The sequence below is a fragment of the Oscarella lobularis genome, chromosome 15 (genome assembly GCF_947507565.1).
Source record: "Oscarella lobularis chromosome 15, ooOscLobu1.1, whole genome shotgun sequence".
NCBI classification, from domain to species: domain Eukaryota; kingdom Metazoa; phylum Porifera; class Homoscleromorpha; order Homosclerophorida; family Oscarellidae; genus Oscarella; species Oscarella lobularis.
The window spans coordinates 713425-731080 of NC_089189.1; the positions used below are offsets into that span (position 1 = coordinate 713425).

General features: G+C 44.4%; 4 protein-coding genes across 6 annotated transcripts; 2 read left to right on the top strand and 2 right to left on the bottom strand.

Moving 5' to 3' along the window:
* On the top strand, positions 1-6606 carry LOC136196332 (oxygen-dependent coproporphyrinogen-III oxidase, mitochondrial-like). Of its 3 annotated transcripts, XM_065985862.1 has the most exons (19): positions 1660-1686; positions 1738-1840; positions 4311-4392; positions 4445-4547; positions 4596-4690; positions 4744-4815; positions 4867-4956; positions 5016-5079; positions 5125-5165; positions 5228-5266; positions 5313-5382; positions 5436-5482; positions 5533-5568; positions 5618-5752; positions 5801-6017; positions 6065-6179; positions 6228-6281; positions 6337-6419; positions 6478-6606. In XM_065985862.1, the coding sequence occupies exons 3-19, from the start codon at positions 4315-4317 to the stop codon at positions 6549-6551; spliced, it is 1413 nt and encodes a 470-aa protein (XP_065841934.1). In that variant the 5' UTR covers positions 1660-1686; positions 1738-1840; positions 4311-4314; the 3' UTR covers positions 6552-6606. The 3 variants fall into 3 exon arrangements, 2 of the variants coding, with proteins under 2 accessions (XP_065841935.1, XP_065841934.1); XR_010672137.1 differs by lacking the exons at positions 4596-4690; positions 4744-4815; positions 4867-4956; ... (10 more) ...; positions 6337-6419; positions 6478-6606 and adding exons at positions 1-102; positions 157-214; positions 265-322; ... (7 more) ...; positions 1391-1470; positions 1531-1610; XM_065985863.1 differs by lacking the exons at positions 4311-4392; positions 4445-4547; positions 4596-4690; ... (12 more) ...; positions 6337-6419; positions 6478-6606 and adding exons at positions 1-102; positions 157-214; positions 265-322; ... (8 more) ...; positions 1531-1610; positions 1907-3106.
* LOC136196334 (uncharacterized) lies at positions 2119-3643 on the bottom strand. The gene is made up of 6 exons (XM_065985864.1): positions 3418-3643; positions 3250-3346; positions 3136-3192; positions 3070-3082; positions 2677-2770; positions 2119-2613 (listed from the first exon to the last, which is right to left on the bottom strand). Exons 1-6 carry the CDS (start codon positions 3476-3478, stop codon positions 2234-2236), a joined length of 702 nt encoding a protein of 233 aa, XP_065841936.1. The 5' UTR covers positions 3479-3643; the 3' UTR covers positions 2119-2233.
* Positions 6530-7143, bottom strand: LOC136196335 (adenosine 5'-monophosphoramidase HINT1-like). Its single transcript, XM_065985865.1, has 3 exons — positions 7017-7143; positions 6849-6953; positions 6530-6791 (listed from the first exon to the last, which is right to left on the bottom strand). Exons 1-3 carry the CDS (start codon positions 7128-7130, stop codon positions 6627-6629), a joined length of 384 nt encoding a protein of 127 aa, XP_065841937.1. The 5' UTR covers positions 7131-7143; the 3' UTR covers positions 6530-6626.
* Positions 6719-17623, top strand: LOC136196331 (uncharacterized). Its single transcript, XM_065985861.1, has 13 exons — positions 6719-13084; positions 13137-13589; positions 13643-13684; positions 13735-13776; positions 13897-14058; positions 14109-14156; positions 14258-14383; positions 14432-16284; positions 16341-16477; positions 16540-16679; positions 16733-17049; positions 17107-17376; positions 17433-17623. The coding sequence occupies exons 1-13, from the start codon at positions 7228-7230 to the stop codon at positions 17529-17531; spliced, it is 9546 nt and encodes a 3181-aa protein (XP_065841933.1). The 5' UTR covers positions 6719-7227; the 3' UTR covers positions 17532-17623.
* The last annotated feature ends 33 nt before the right edge of the window (positions 17624-17656 follow it).

Consider the following 17656-nt stretch of genomic DNA (forward strand, 5'->3'; position numbering starts at 1 on the left):
GAATTCGCATCCGGGCGGCCGTGGCACGTTTTCTTCTCATGTTTTCCGCACTTTTGCGACCGCTTTTGCGGCCATCGACGCATGGAGTCGTATTTTCTAAAGGCATTTCACCTGCCCGTGCAGTCGCGTAGCGTCTTATCGTCTTTTGCGACCTAGGTGCCATCGCAACTTTCTCCAGCGTATCTTTCGTTCGCTCTAGACCCTACGTAAAGCGGTAAACAAGCATAGAAATCATAGCGATTGCCGATTTTCGTGCATTGGCAGTTCCGTTGTGGCTGGCGTAATCGCAGCGGGATTTGGAACGATTCTCACGTACCAAAAGGTGAGCGGAGTCCGTATCTCATTCATTCGTTCTATGGCTCGTCTATTTTAGGCGTACTGTCGTTCAAGCGAAGACTCCTCGCTCGTCTGCAAGCTCTACATGGCCGAATCACTGACGCCAAACGTGGAAGAACTATCAAAGGTAAATAACAATATGACGTCATCGTTTACGGTCTCGAAAAGAAGCGAATCTAGAAGTCCGAAGGAATGAAGTATAAAATGGAAGTCTATTGTCTCAAGCTACAGGTACTCTAGACTTGGGGATTTAATTAATTAAATTTCATTTATCTCTTCAAGAGTCGAGTCTGTCACGCTTTGGAAGAAATCGACGGAGGTGCGTTTATAGCAGACAGATGGCTTAGAAAAGAGGTAAAAAATCAATTAAGCGAAGACACGTTATTTCATATAATATTTATTTATTAAATTAATTAAGGGTGGGGGCGGCGTGAGTTGCGTACTTCAAAATGGCAGCGTCTTCGAAAAAGCCGGCGTGAACGTCTCCGTTGTCCATGGGAAATTGCCTCCAGCAGCAGTTCAACAAATGAGATCAAGGCATCATAAAAAAATTGAATAATGCCTTGGTCCATTGTATTAATGCAGATACAAATAGGGGAAAGAAATTGAAGAGTGGAGATCGACTTCCCTTTTGGGCGGTGGGAATAAGTTCCGTCGTTCATCCGGTGAGCATCACGGGTCTTGGAACGTTTCTTTAGAATAGTCGTTTATTCAATAGAGAAATCCCCATTGTCCGACGATTCACTTCAATTTTCGCTACTTCGAAGTGGACGACGGCGAGGGAGGAACGCAGTGGTGGTTCGGCGGGGGAACGGATTTGACTCCGGCCTATTTGAACGAGAACGTAAGAAACAGTCTCGATATTTCGTTTATATATATAGAGAGACGTTGCTATAGGATGTGATTCACTTTCATCGAACTCTAAAGGACGCCTGCATGAAGCACGATTCGTCCTACTACAGAAAATTCAAGAAATGGTGCGACGATTATTTCGACGTGACGCACAGAGGTACCCCTTCGCACACAAAAAAAAGTCGGTCAAATTCTCTTTTAGGAGAGAGACGAGGCGTGGGAGGAATATTTTTCGACGACATCGATACACCGTCCCAGGACGAAGTCTTCTCTTTTATAAAGGTTAGCTCCTATATCTGCAAGGATACCCAAGGGTCTCAGTTTCATGAGACTCTTCCATAGTCTTGCGGTGATGCCGTCGTACCTTCGTATATCCCAATAATTAAATGCCATCTCAATGATGCATTTACCGAGCAAGAAAAGTATGGCAAAGAACGCGTCGTGTATAAATGTATTATTTTTTGTTTGCAGGTGCTGGCAGCAGTTGAGGAGGGGAAGGTCAGTCCGGTGCTGATAATCAATATATGGATTTCTCCTCATTTATTTTAGATACGTCGAATTTAATTTGGTGCACGATCGCGGCACCAAATTCGGCTTGTTCACTCCCGGCGCTCGCATCGAAAGCATTCTCATGTCTCTGCCCCTTACAGCGGTAAGTCAAGCTTAATAATTACTATACGTAAGATAAAGCTAAAACAACGTCAAAACGATAACGTAGCGTTGGGAATACATGCACAGGCCAGAGCCTGGCTCCAGAGAAGAAGCACTCTTGAAAGTTCTTCGTGAGCCCAAAGACTGGATTTCTTTGGATTAACTACGAACAACAACCACGTGCATCATTTTAGCCAATATAGTATACTAGCAAAGAGACGTCATTCCCCCTCCCCTCCTCTCCTCCCAATGCATTGGTGGTTGCACACGTATCGGAAATGAGTCGCCCTACCCGATCTCACTAAATTCAACGTCGAAAAGTTATATACAAGAATGAATACTAATCAAGATTCTACAGATAAATCCGCGAGCTAAAAAATAGAAAATAACGTGATCATGCAACAGTGCAACACTTCTCCTTAAATCCTAACGACTCTCGACCGTCCTCCTCGTCGCTGTCGTACATTTCTACAGTACTTCCCGCTCGCCTCAGATAGGCCCCGTTGCCGCCGACGCCCCGACTAAGTCTCCCGCTCTCCTCCTCGTCGCTTCCCACACCCAATTCCTGATTTAAACGTATAAGTCCCCGGGAGACTTGCAGGAACGCGTCCTGAACGCCGGCGTCGGTCATCGCCGACGTCTCGAAGAAATAGGCGTCGATCGAGTCGGCGTACTCTTGGGCCTTGGCGCGATCGACGGCTCGTTGGCTTTCCAAGTCCGATTTGTTGCCGACGAGGCACATTACTATTCGTCCCTCTACGTTGCGCTTTAGTTCTGGGAAATATATATTCGATGAGGTTTAATAATTAATTAATTAATTAATTTTTCTTCGCTTACCGTTTACCCAGCTTTGTATTGCCTCGAAACTGGTCAGTGACGTAATGTCGTATACTAGCATCGCTGCGTTTGCCTTTCGATAGTACATTGGTGCCTAGGGAATACATAGTAATAAGTAGGCAATATACAGCAATCCAAGTACTACTGTATATCATGCTAGTACTTGGAATACATATACCAGTTACATCTGCTTGCTGACAATATTGATGAAACATGGCATATCATAATTAATAATCAGAAATTTAACGCAAAAAATACAGACAGCTGCTATAAATAATTTCTATTATTACTTATCCCCCTCAAATGGACTCCCAACACGTACAACTAAAACTAGACTACTCAATAAATAGCCTGATACAAGCCTGGTACAAGCACACGTGCTATCATCATTACCATAGACCGGAATCTAAACGAAAAAAACAAATAATTGCCAAACGTAAATAAGTGTAGTGTACTGACCGTTCTTGACCCGCCGTGTCCCACAATTGTAATTTCACGCGATGATTTTCGACCGTTCTAACAATCAATAGTACCCATAGAGTGTCAGCACACCCAATGTATGTGTATTCATACAGTTTGAAAGTGAAGAACGACGCCCCTATCGTCGGACTGACCGTATTAGAAAAGAGTTTGCCTATGTAGCGAAGCACGAGCGACGTCTTTCCGACTCCTGAACGTGCGCAATACGATGTTCTCCCCCATCCCCGTCACCCATTCCTCCGCCTCCCACTCCGCGCTCACCTTGACTGCCTAGAACGACGATTTTCGCTTCCAACGACATGACTCCGCTGCTGCTGCTCATTCGCTCGACGTTTCCTTGCGTCGCCCGCAAATGCAGCCCACCTCGAGTCGTCACGTGAAGTGCGGTATGAGCTGGTTGCTATACGGGATTGTTCTACACGTTGTGGAGGTCCGCCCGGTGTATGGTTTCTCACTGACGCCTAGCGCTCGTGCATGGATCATTGAGTGTTATGCGACACCATTCTGATTCACCTAGTTTGCTACCTGTACCTGAGGGCCGTGACTGAGTAGCAGCATGCGCTGCATCTATGAACAAAAGTGTCCATACTAGACTGCAATTTCAGTAGACTAGTAGGCAGATACAAAGCGTGGTTACCACTCTATCTGATCTAGAGTTGCTAGGACAATGCCAATGCGACCCTATCTGCCATTGTGTTCTAATTGAATTGGTACTGACTTATCAATTCAAAAATGTTATTATTGTTACGGGTATGCGGTTTCAGTTCTTACGCTTATCGAGCGCTGCAAAAAAATGAGGTTTCAGCCATTTACTCTTTTTAGTTAGAAGTTATAAAAAAATACTGTGTATGGGTGCTTCAATTTAGACAACAGTACTGCTGTCCCCTTCTGTGGTCTGCAGCTGATCTCAAAACATTCAAAGTTCTATTACGATTTAACTGTTATTCTGTCCAAGGAAAATAAACATGTTTAATTAATTAATCAAGAGATATACATTATTTATTTTATATATGGTAGATAGGTAATTATGTACGGCACCCGGTAGATCGACCATTACGTGTCGAGGGTTGTTCCGTCGGAAAATAAATTAATATCACTATCACTATCACTATCTGTACACTGTGGGTCATTGATATTTACTTGTTTTCTGCTAGAAAAATGTCCAGCGATAGCAGCGGAGATTGCAGCGTTCGCCACGTCGTCGTGGTCGATTTTCATTATCAGAACGGGTGTCAGGTTAGTTGTGAACCATCAAAGTGCGTCGATACCTATTTGCCAACGATTTCAGATCGATTATTCCTTCCCGGAGATCGAATCGGACAAAATAGCGACGATTTGGCGCTTTCTACCGCACTTATCGATTCCAGACGGCGCTCACAAGACAGAAGAAGGTAATTTTGACCACGAACAAGAACAAATCGAACGGTGTTCGCCTGTAGGATCCGTTTTCTTCACAATCCCGACTTCAGTTGAACATCCCTTCGGAGGAAAACGCATTTTCGGAATATCGTACTACAGACAAATCGACGCAAACGTAAGGAAAGATAAAACTAAAAGACTTTTTATGTGTACGAGTTCCCCTGACAGGAAGTTCCATTGGAAGATCGAAAAACGCCGAGATCGACTATATTGAAGGCAGTGGTTGTTCTGATAGATCAGGTTGGTCGATTTTCAGCCGAAATTTCTTTTCTAAATGCTCGTGCTCTCAAGCCATATTTTGGTTTTATTCATGCCAAATTGGTTGCCATAACGAAAGCCTACTTTGATTCAAAAGACTTTTCTAATAAGGAAATTATTAAAGTTAGTTGGACGATTGTAATGGGCGCTTCCTTGTATTGTAGTCTCATTGCCTCTTGCAGGAGTTCTATGATAGTCTCTCCGTTTCATCTATTAAAAGAGAAGAACTGCACTTCTATCATATTGGTACTTGAACGATTGTGGGCATATGGTTCTGACTAACGTTTTCAGGAATTAATTTATCTCATTTAATTAAAAAGTTTCGTCACAAGGTTAGCTTGTTGTATATTGATAGTCTTGGAATTAGAAACAAGGCTATTTCTTTTAATTAAAGATTTTGCTCATCTTCAAACTTCTCCTTCTTGAGCAGAAAGTAAGATCTAGAAGAGACCTGTATCTTTGGCTTACGGGCTGTCCAGGTTCTATTCTATGGAGCTTCTGCAGAGAGAGTTTGCTTCACGTTTCTATCATTTCTCTCTATATATCCAGGTGAAGACGATATGCAGAGCCACGCGAGAGTATCATACGTATACTTGCTCTAGGACTACTAAGTCAAGAATTGAGCTTTAGCCAGAGCAGTGAACCTAAAGTCAGTTGAACACAACACGAATCTTATTTTGTATACGCTATTTGTGCTAGGATGACATGGGATTTCCCTTGTCTTTATTTTCGAACGTAAGTAAGGGGAAGTAGCAGGGGTATTATTTTATAGTATCACTATTAGGAATGCGTTTTTGAGCCGTACTTGCCCCTGCAACAGCTTGAGAGTCTAACACTGGGAAAATATAAGGGATATCTCGTTGGAGCAACGAATCCACTAATGAGGCATAAAACCGATTGGATTGATGCCGTTGTTGACGTAAGAATACCACGTGATTCTTTCTAGCAATTTAACTATTTACTCTAGGTTGAAGAATGCAGTCTAACGCTTACGTCGTCTTACCTCACTTCCGTGCTATCGTCTACTGTAGCGGATGAACGATTCAGTCAATATTTGATTGATCACGTCGCGCCTGATATCGAAACCCAGGATGAGAGAACCCAATGGGAAGGAAGTGAAGAATGGATTCGAGCTCAATTCAAACTCTATCTTGTCTCTCTCTTCTGCTGCTCCTTATGCCAAGGCAAAGGCCAAAATAAAATAATTATTTAATGATTACTTTAATTAAAGGGTCTGCTTTGTGGGCGGATTTCAACGATGATTATGTAGTGATGTTGAGATCGACTCAGCATTACTCAAAGTGGAAAGAGAAAGGGCAGCCAGGAATGACGGAAATTGAACCACAGTACGTAGCGAACACTAAATTAATTTTTATGACGTCTTCAATTAATAGGCATCCATTTCATGGCCAAATGTCTCCTTCTGACGTCGGTCGCAGAGTAGCCAAGTACGTATCGAAGTCAATTTATTACGCGGCGCTCAACAGTTCATATTAAAAATAGATTTGTTGGTCTAAATGACGTGCAGGCGAGTCAGATCGTAGCAGATGCAAACAGAGCTATGAAAACGGTCAAAGAAACTATGGGCAAGATCTTGAATAGAACCGACTTCTAAAAATTAAACGAAGTATTGTTATTACGTAGGATCCTTGTGGTCAACAGCAAAGTCTTGGTTCAATCAAGATGACGAAGACAGTGAAGAGAAAAACACTGATTGATTTATTGCAAGAAAAAGACAAAGAGAAAAAGACAAACAGGTATCTATTGATCGAGTTCAACGTGTAGCTACGTATTTATCCCGGAGGCCAGCTCATTTGCCTTCCACCCATCACATGCAAATGCAAGTGATAGACACTTTGAGCACCGTCTGGACCGTCATTGATGATGACGCGATATCCCTTTTCTAATTTCCTTTCTTCCGCTATCTTGCGAGCGGAATAAAGCAGGTGGCCGAGCAACTAAAATAGGAATGTCTAATTTGGGCTAGAAATTCTATTTCCGGATTCTCTGTTCACCTTTTCGTCTGTCTCTTCAGATTTCGAAAGTTGAGCTATTGGTTTCTTTGGTATGACCAAGAAATGAATAGGCGCTTGAGGCTGAATGTCGTTGAACGCGAGGCACTGCAATATTGAGGTGTTTCTTCTTATGCTTCCAAGTGTTCTTTCCTAGGGGCCCCCTCTGACCTCGGCGTCTTCGTAAATGATGTCAGCCGGAATTTCGCGTCGAATGATTTTGGAAAAAATGGTTTCGCTGCCTCCGCTAGCTGCCGACTGCGCTTTCGTTACTTCTTCGGCCATTTTTTGTCTGATCCGGGTCTTCTTCCCGAACCAAACTGCTAAGTTCGTTCTTCTGGCAACTTGGAAGCGATTAGAAGGCTTCTGAATTAAGAAGGCGATGCATCGAAATTCGAAAGATAAAGAGGATGCCGAAGAGATCAACCATCCTCTTCATTACGCTGCAAGAAATGGCCGTGTCTCGGTGTGCGAGTGTTTGATCGAGTCTGCTAGAGCAGATGTCAATTCGCGCGATGAATTTGGAAACCAAGCGCTCCACTTAGCTGCTCGACAAGGACACGTTGACGTTTGTAAATGCCTTATTGCAAATGGCACCGATAAGAATGCAAAAGGATTCAAAGATCGCTACCCTATACATGATGCTGCAGTTGGGGGTCACGTCTCAGTGTGCGAGTATTTGATCGAGTCTGCTCAAGCTGATGTCAATTCACGTGATAAAAAAGGATGCCAACCACTTCACTTAGCTGCTGGTCAAGGACACGTTGACGTTTGTAAATGCCTTATTGCAAATGGCACCGATAAGAATGCAAAAGGATTCAAAGATCGCTACCCTATACATGATGCTGCATTGGGGGGTCACGTCTCAGTGTGCGAGTATTTGATCGAGTCTGCTCAAGCTGATGTCAATTCACGTGATAAAAATGGAAGCCAACCACTTCACTTAGCTGCTTGGCAAGGACACGTTGACGTTTGTAAATGCCTTATTGCAAATGGCGCCGATAAGAATGCAATAGGATTCAAAGATCGCTACCCTATACATGATGCTGCAGTTGGGGGTCACGTCTCAGTGTGCGAGTATTTGATCGAGTCTGCTCAAGCTGATGTCAATTCACGTGATAAAAAAGGACGCCAACCACTTCACTTAGCTGCTGGTCAAGGACACGTTGACGTTTGTAAATGCCTTATTGCAAATGGCACCGATAAGAATGCAAAAGGATTCAAAGATCGCTACCCTATACATGATGCTGCATTGGGGGGTCATGTCTCAGTGTGCGAGTATTTGATCGAGTCTGCTCAAGCTGATGTCAATTCACGTGATAAAAATGGAAGCCAACCACTTCACTTAGCTGCTTGGCAAGGACACGTTGACGTTTGTAAATGCCTTATTGCAAATGGCGCCGATAAGAATGCAATAGGATTCAAAGATCGCTACCCTATACATGATGCTGCAGTTGGGGGTCACGTCTCAGTGTGCGAGTATTTGATCGAGTCTGCTCAAGCTGATGTCAATTCACGTGATAAAAAAGGACGCCAACCACTTCACTTAGCTGCTGGTCAAGGACACGTTGACGTTTGTAAATGCCTCATTGCAAATGGCGCCGATAAGAATGCAATAGGATTCGAAGATCGCTACCCTATACATGATGCTGCATTGGGGGGTCATGTCTCAGTGTGCGAGTATTTGATCGAGTCTGCTCAAGCTGATGTCAATTCACGTGATAAAAATGGAAGCCAACCACTTCACTTAGCTGCTTGGAAAGGACACGTTGACGTTTGTAAATGCCTTATTGCAAATGGCGCCGATAAGAATGCAATAGGATTCAAAGATCGCTACCCTATACATGATGCTGCAGTTGGGGGTCACGTCTCAGTGTGCGAGTATTTGATCGAGTCTGCTCAAGCTGATGTCAATTCACGTGATAAAAAAGGACGCCAACCACTTCACTTAGCTGCTGGTCAAGGACACGTTGACGTTTGTAAATGCCTCATTGCAAATGGCGCCGATAAGAATGCAATAGGATTCGAAGATCGCTACCCTATACATGATGCTGCATTGGGGGGTCATGTCTCAGTGTGCGAGTATTTGATCGAGTCTGCTCAAGCTGATGTCAATTCACGTGATAAAAATGGAAGCCAACCACTTCACTTAGCTGCTTGGAAAGGACACGTTGACGTTTGTAAATGCCTTATTGCAAATGGCGCCGATAAGAATGCAATAGGATTCAAAGATCGCTACCCTATACATGATGCTGCAGTTGGGGGTCACGTCTCAGTGTGCGAGTATTTGATCGAGTCTGCTCAAGCTGATGTCAATTCACGTGATAAAAAAGGACGCCAACCACTTCACTTAGCTGCTGGTCAAGGACACGTTGACGTTTGTAAATGCCTCATTGCAAATGGCGCCGATAAGAATGCAATAGGATTCGAAGATCGCTACCCTATACATGATGCTGCAGTTGGGGGTCACGTCTCAGTGTGCGAGTATTTGATCGAGTCTGCTCAAGCTGATGTCAATTCACGCGATGAGGATGGAGACCATCCCCTTCACTTAGCTTCTTGGAAAGGACACGTTGACGTTTGTAAATGCCTCATTGCAAATGGCGCCGATAAGCATGCAAAAGGATTCGAAGATCGCTACCCTATACATTATGCTGCGTTTGGGGGTCACGTCTCAGTGTGCGAGTATTTGATCGAGTCTGCTCAAGCTGATGTCAATTCACGTGATAAAAATGGAAGCCAACCACTTCACTTAGCTGCTTGGCAAGGACACGTTGACGTTTGTAAATGCCTTATTGCAAATGGCACCGATAAGAATGCAATAGGATTCGAAGATCGCTACCCTATACATTATGCTGCAGTTGGGGGTCACGTCTCAGTGTGCGAGTATTTGATTGAGTCTGCTCAAGCTGATGTCAATTCACGCGATGAGGATGGAGACCATCCCCTTCACTTAGCTTCTTGGAAAGGACACGTTGACGTTTGTAAATGCCTCATTGCAAATGGCGCCGATAAGCATGCAAAAGGATTCGAAGATCGCTACCCTATACATTATGCTGCGTTTGGGGGTCACGTCTCAGTGTGCGAGTATTTGATCGAGTCTGCTCAAGCTGATGTCAATTCACGTGATAAAAATGGAAGCCAACCACTTCACTTAGCTGCTTGGCAAGGACACGTTGACGTTTGTAAATGCCTTATTGCAAATGGCACCGATAAGAATGCAATAGGATTCGAAGATCGCTACCCTATACATTATGCTGCAGTTGGGGGTCACGTCTCAGTGTGCGAGTATTTGATTGAGTCTGCTCAAGCTGATGTCAATTCACGCGATGAGGATGGAGACCATCCCCTTCACTTAGCTTCTTGGAAAGGACACGTTGACGTTTGTAAATGCCTCATTGCAAATGGCGCCGATAAGCATGCAAAAGGATTCGAAGATCGCTACCCTATACATTATGCTGCGTTTGGGGGTCACGTCTCAGTGTGCGAGTATTTGATCGAGTCTGCTCAAGCTGATGTCAATTCACGTGATAAAAATGGAAGCCAACCACTTCACTTAGCTGCTTGGCAAGGACACGTTGACGTTTGTAAATGCCTTATTGCAAATGGCACCGATAAGAATGCAATAGGATTCGAAGATCGCTACCCTATACATTATGCTGCAGTTGGGGGTCACGTCTCAGTGTGCGAGTATTTGATTGAGTCTGCTCAAGCTGATGTCAATTCACGCGATGAGGATGGAGACCATCCCCTTCACTTAGCTTCTTGGAAAGGACACGTTGACGTTTGTAAATGCCTCATTGCAAATGGCGCCGATAAGCATGCAAAAGGATTCGAAGATCGCTACCCTATACATTATGCTGCTTTTGGGGGTCACGTCTCAGTGTGCGAGTATTTGATCGAGTCTGCTCAAGCTGATGTCAATTCACGTGATAAAAATGGAAGCCAACCACTTCACTTAGCTGCTTGGCAAGGACACGTTGACGTTTGTAAATGCCTTATTGCAAATGGCGCCGATAAGAATGCAATAGGATTCAAAGATCGCTACCCTATACATGATGCTGCAGTTGGGGGTCACGTCTCAGTGTGCGAGTATTTGATCGAGTCTGCTCAAGCTGATGTCAATTCACGTGATGAGGATGGAGACCATCCCCTTCACTTAGCTTCTTGGAAAGGACACGTTGACGTTTGTAAATGCCTCATTGCAAATGGCGCCGATAAGCATGCAAAAGGATTCGAAGATCGCTACCCTATACATTATGCTGCGTTTGGGGGTCACGTCTCAGTGTGCGAGTATTTGATCGAGTCTGCTCAAGCTGATGTCAATTCACGTGATAAAAATGGAAGCCAACCACTTCACTTAGCTGCTTGGCAAGGACACGTTGACGTTTGTAAATGCCTTATTGCAAATGGCACCGATAAGCATGCAAAAGGATTCGAAGATCGCTACCCTATACATTATGCTGCAGTTGGGGGTCACGTCTCAGTGTGCGAGTATTTGATCGAGTCTGCTCAAGCTGATGTCAATTCACGTGATAAAAATGGAAGCCAACCACTTCACTTAGCTGCTTGGCAAGGACACGTTGACGTTTGTAAATGCCTCATTGCAAATGGCGCCGATAAGCATGCAATAGGATTCGAAGATCGCTACCCTATACATTATGCTGCGTTTGGGGGTCACGTCTCAGTGTGCGAGTATTTGATCGAGTCTGCTCAAGCTGATGTCAATTCACGCGATGAGGATGGAGACCATCCCCTTCACTTAGCTTCTTGGAAAGGACACGTTGACGTTTGTAAATGCCTCATTGCAAATGACGCCGATAAGCATGCAATAGGATTCGAAGATCGCTACCCTATACATTATGCTGCGTTTGGGGGTCACGTCTCAGTGTGCGAGTATTTGATCGAGTCTGCTCAAGCTGATGTCAATTCACGTGATAAAAAAGGACGCCAACCACTTCACTTAGCTGCTGGTCAAGGACACGTTGACGTTTGTAAATGCCTTATTGCAAATGGCGCCGATAAAAATGCAAAAGGATTCAACGATAGCAACCCTATACATGATGCTGCAGTTGGGGGTCACGTCTCAGTGTGCGAGTATTTGATCGAGTCTGCTCAAGCTGATGCCAATTCACGCGATAAAGATGGAAACTGTCCGCTTCACGTAGCTGCTTTTAATGGAAACGAGCAAGTTTACAGACTCCTACTCAAAATCAACTCTGATCTCCTGAAAGTGTGTAACAGCGAAGGAAAGCAAGCAATTCATCTCGCGTTTAATGGATATCACCATGAGGTCTTCTCTTACCTTTTGTCATTGTACACTGATGAGGATTTAAGGCAGGAAACGGGAATCAAGCTGCTTGAAATGACATCCAATCGGTTTTCTCACCGTCGTCAGTACGCCATGATTTGTTCCTTTCTTTCTCGTCGTGCTGTTGAGTCTACTCTCGTTCAAAATCACTGGGAAACACTCGGGACGGCCTGCCTACATTGCTGTGACAAAGAGGGTCTTTCCTACGTCTTTTCTTGCATCAGTGAAAAGCAAGGCAAAATAGAAGCTTTGAAAGTGTGGCTTACTGAAGCGCAACGTCACCGCAATAAAATTCTTCAATGGCTTATCTACGAAGGTTGTATAGACGACTCTGGAAAGGCTGTACGTTTGGCAGGTGACGACATTCTTTGGTCAAGTGATGCTAGGCAAGATCATTTATTCCTTGGCAAAGGTAGAACGTTGTCTACAGCAGCACTCCAGACGTTGTTTGATCTATCCAGCGGCCAAAAAGAGATAACCAGAAAGGAAAAAGCGTCAGTGAAGAACGTTTATAAAATATTATGCGAAAATCTAGACGCTTTATTGTCTCATCAGAACAGGAGGTCCATGCTGAAGAAATATCTGTCAAGTCAATATGTTCAAGAATTGGAAGACGATCGCGATTTTTGCAATGATAACACGAAGGCATTGAAGGCTTTATTAACTGGTTTGTCAAGGTTTAAAAAGAGCGAGGACATGCTGTCTTTGTGTTTCAAGCTAGTGCGAAATGGAGCAGATGTTCAAGCTACTGACGAAGAACAGAAGTCCTTGTTGCACTACGCAGCAAGTGACGGTCGAGAAGAAATGTGTCGCTTATTGCTGGAGAGAGGAGCAAATCCTCTTGCCAAAGATGCATCAGGAAAACTGGCGTGGGAATTGGCTTTGTCTTCGGGGAACAGTGACTTGGCAGAGTACCTGCGCAAAGTTGGTAAGTTGATCTGACACCTTCGTGATAACGTAACGTGACGCTTGTAATAAAGGTTCAATTCCGGAAGAAATTCTTGCTGAGGGAGGGGATGCTGTAAACGTTTACTCGGCCGCTTTCAAAGACGGCGCAGCTTTATGCACGTTTTTTCGAGTAGATGTCGTGGGAAAAGACGGCACTGGAAAAACAAGCCTGATTAAATCGCTCACCAGGCAGAAGTTTAATTTGAAGGAGCCGAGTACGGAGGGGGTCGAAACTGCTTGTGAGGTGGTCGTCAAGGAAACATGCAATTGGGCGAAAATAGTTGAAATTCGAGAGCGCAAGCGGGTTTATGATAGAGCAGCGGCTGCGTCGGTAGCTAAACGTCTAAAGGAAGCGAATCCTAATCTTGGAGAACAGGAAGGAGGCGTCCTTTCTCCTCAAGCAGACGACGGAGTGTCGTTTATTGATAAGTCGACCGATCAGCATCAACTCCTGCATCAACTCAGTGATGTGGTCGATGACTTAGGTACGTGATTCGGTTGGACTTACTGCTTTTGCGTTTGACTCTTACGAATACAGACGAGGAGGAAATTCTTGAAGGTGACTCGTCGTTTCTATCAGGTTTGTTTTGTCTTTATACGTCGTGGCATAATAAGATCGCCTATTTGTAGATAAGGAGAAAGAGACGGGACGTCCATCGACTGATCAAGAAGGTGCGCTTGTTGACCTTAGTAGCGTACTTTCGACGCTCAACGCTTAAATGCCAGCTTTTCTGACGCTGGACGATACGACTTATTTCTGCAGCAATTCTAAATTTGTGACTTCGTTTTCAGGTGAGACAGAGTGGACAGCACCTTCTCCTAAACCTCTAGCATTGACGCATTGCGTCCCGCATGCATCGTCTCTTCGTGATCTGTCGTCTGCGTCTGTAATGGACATGTCGAAACGCTTGCCTTCTGAAGAAAAGAATCCGGTGAATTCTGCGCACAATGCCGGTATATTTTAAATGATAAGTTGTTTGTGATGTGCTGTATGGCGTTTTAAGACACGACGAACGATCAGCGTCAACTCAGTGATGGGGCCGATGACTTAGGTATGTACTGCTTTTTTTTACCTCGTTTGCCCCTTACGAATACAGATGAAGACGGGACTCTTAAAGGTTTGTTGGCGGCATACTAACAAAGAGTTTTTTAGATAAGGAGAAAGAGGCGAGACGTCCTTCACTGACTGACGACCCGTCGGTATCTGATCCATCTTCAATGGAAAGAGCAGATTTGTCTACACTTCAATCGCGTCACTATAATGAAGAGAAAGATGCTGGTATATTTTAAATAATAATTGTTTCTAATGTTCTAGAAGATTTTTTAGATGAAAGAAGTGAAGCGAATTCAGGTTCAGACCTTGACGACCATCCTTTTCCTCCGTCTTTATCTGGCAACGTCAGTGGGTCTGATGATTTCGCACCGCCTTCGTCAGACGCTGCCCAAAGTCCTCCTACGAATATCGACGCAAGTACTAGCCTTCCAGCATCCGTCGAAGCGTACACAAAAGTGTACCTGACGGATCCCGGCGCCCTCAACCAGGCGTTGTCTGACATTTATATCGATCTCCTTGACTATGGCGGTCAGCACATTTACTACACAACCCATTTCTCTTTTCTCAACAAGGAAGCGATTTACTTCGTTGTATTTGATGTTTCTCTGCCTCTCGGCGACTCAGCTAAGTCGACGTTTCGTTCCCAAGACGGAGAGCATGAAGAAATAGCGGTCGATTCAATGGAGACAAATTATGACCGACTAGAGGAATGGCTATCCTCCATATGCGTCATGGAGCCACCTGCACAACCATCTTTGCCATCTGATGGGCAAGTTGAACGCAAACCGCCTTACATCTTTCTAGTAGGAACGCATCGAGACAAACTCGGTCGCCGAAAGACGGAAGTGCAGAAATTCCTTAAAGAGCAAAACGATTATCTGAAGAAAAAATTCAAAGGGAAAGACTTCTACTCTCACATCATTCCAGCGTCTCCTGGTCTGCTCTTCTACGCAATAGACAACACGAAGTCTTCGCCTGCGAAAAAGGCAAAAAGGGATCCGAGCGTTATTGCGTTAGAGAAAGACGTAGAGGACTTTGCTAAGAAGTTGTCACGTCGCATTCCTCTCCGCTGGCTCAAATTTGAAGCGTACGTCAGAAGCCTTAAGACGAAGAATCCAGACAGTAAAGTAATCAGCATCGAGAAACTTCGTCAAGCAGCGAGGGAAGAAGCTAAAGTACTGGAGGACGAGGAGTTCAATGTTCTCATACGTTTCCTCACAAGCCGAGCTGTGCTTCTGTATCATCCACTTCCGGGAGTTACTAATCGCTCCGCTATTGTCGATGTTCAATGGCTCGCCAAAGTTTTTCAGAAAGTCGTGACGGTTCACCTGCAAAGCAAAACGCCTCGAGATTACTACGACGATTTGGAAAGAGCCAAGTGCAAGGGTATAGTAACGTCTGCGTATTTGAATTATCTTCTGTCTGACTACTCTGACTATCAAAAGGAAATCAAAGATTTGCTTATCTTTTTCGATATCATCTGTCCGTACCAGATTTTGGGGAAGACTGGCGACGCGGCGTCTGACGACGACAACGACGATAGAGACTACGTATGTCTGAGTTCTTCAAACGATGATAACAGGAAAAGATGTCAGTCTGGAGATCTCGTCCTCGCGTATTTCGTGCCCTGTTTACTCACAAAAGACGAAAAAGGGTCGCGCGCTGGAAGAAGCGCCACTAAACCTCTCGTCTTGTTTTCGAGAAAGTACCGAATTCCACAGACACTTTTTTACCGAATAATGACGCGACTGGCTGATCGTTTTGGTCGCTATCCTCAACTGCATCCTAGTCTGGGCTACTTCCGCGTGTATTACCATCATCAATTGGAAATTCGCTTGAACAAATATTCGATATCATTCACCGTTTTTCACACTCGTGAAGACGAAGTTGTGAGCCAAGTTTGCAGTCGAGTACGCGAATTCGTCGTTGCTACTGCGAATGACTGTAAAAGGAACGGCATGGCTGGACTTGAGCTTCATCTTGGATGCCTTGCAGACGATTCTTCTTCTGTAGCGGGCGAAAGTTTTTTCTGCGTGGACGATTTCCAATCTGGCAAGATTGTGGAAGCTTCAGAGTACAGCAAAGAAGCGATCTCGGTTTGGTATCCCAAGGCCGACGCTGTTGTTGTGAGTCGTATTGGTAATTAAATGCCTTCAGGTCAACTATTATTTTACCTCTTCAGGAATTCTCAGGCAGTGCACGAAAGCGTTCCCAAGTTATTCCATCATCCGTCGAGGCAAGTTTTGGACCCGTAGCAGCTTTCGGCCCACACGCCATCGCGCAAGATTACAGCGTCAAGAATATCAGCGTTACTAATATGTATGTAATTAGTAGAGAGCGTCACTACTTTTCAGTTATTTAGTCTTAATTCTGTCTTTTAGTTTTAGAATTGGAGATATGCCAGAGGCTCTTAAAATTGCAGAACGAGCTCAAACGACGAACGAAGGTGTATGTACTTCAGGAATTTTGAGCGTCGATGGAAGTTCCGTAGCCCGTGGAAGCGGGCTCAATAGCCAATTAAGTAGGTCTTTTTTACAATATTAATTTCTCCAACCATCGTTAATTTTCTGACAGTTACTTGGGAAACGTTGGTTGCTGGTCTTGTCGGCAGTGAACCGCATTCATGTATACGTAAACTGTCGGTCCATTTGGACGGTTCAGACGTCAGCGGCGACAATTGGAAAAGACTCGCTCGGCAGCTTCTGGACGAAAGCGAAGAGAAAATCAAAATTTTCGAACAGAGACCAGAGGGAAGTCCAACGATAGACGTCCTCCAGAAGTGGGTTCAGCAGAGCGAGCCTCGCACCGCCACCGTTCGCGCACTGGTCAATGCATTGACGGTCATATTTCGAATGGACGCAGCACAGTCCGTGGATGACTTTGTTGAACAGGTTTTGCTAAAATTTCTGTAGATATAGTCGGTTCTTCACCTTGTGTTTATTTTGCAGTCTTCTGGGGGGCGTCCTATTCTGACTTGGCGCAAAATCGTCGCTCCTATCGTAACCGAAGAAGAAAAATCGCAGAAATTGGCTGCTGCGTTAGGCATTAAATATAAAGCTTCTTGTACTGCAGACAGTATTATTCTGTCGTGGATGAAACGCGACTTGGCAGAAGCGACTGTGGAGGCGCTGTTGCGGGCGTGCCGTGAAATCGGCATCTTTGAAGAGGTCCAAGCGGCAGCTACCAGGATGAAACTAGCAATACCGTCGATCTCAATGGTACACTTTGGGACTGAAAACGACAGTCTTTAATTAATTTGCCCTGGGATTCATAGACTACTGAGCAAAGGCTTGAGTCTTCTCGCAAGCGAAGGCAGTCTTCAGATAGCGACTCGGAGAATTCGTTGGCCAAAAAGTCGACATCTCATAACTAATTAATAATTAATAATTAATTAAATAACTAACTAAATAAGTAAGTAAGTGTAAGTACGTAAGTAAGTAAGTAAGTAAGTAAGTAAGTAAATAATGCAAGTACTTTTTACTGATTTTTGGAATTATT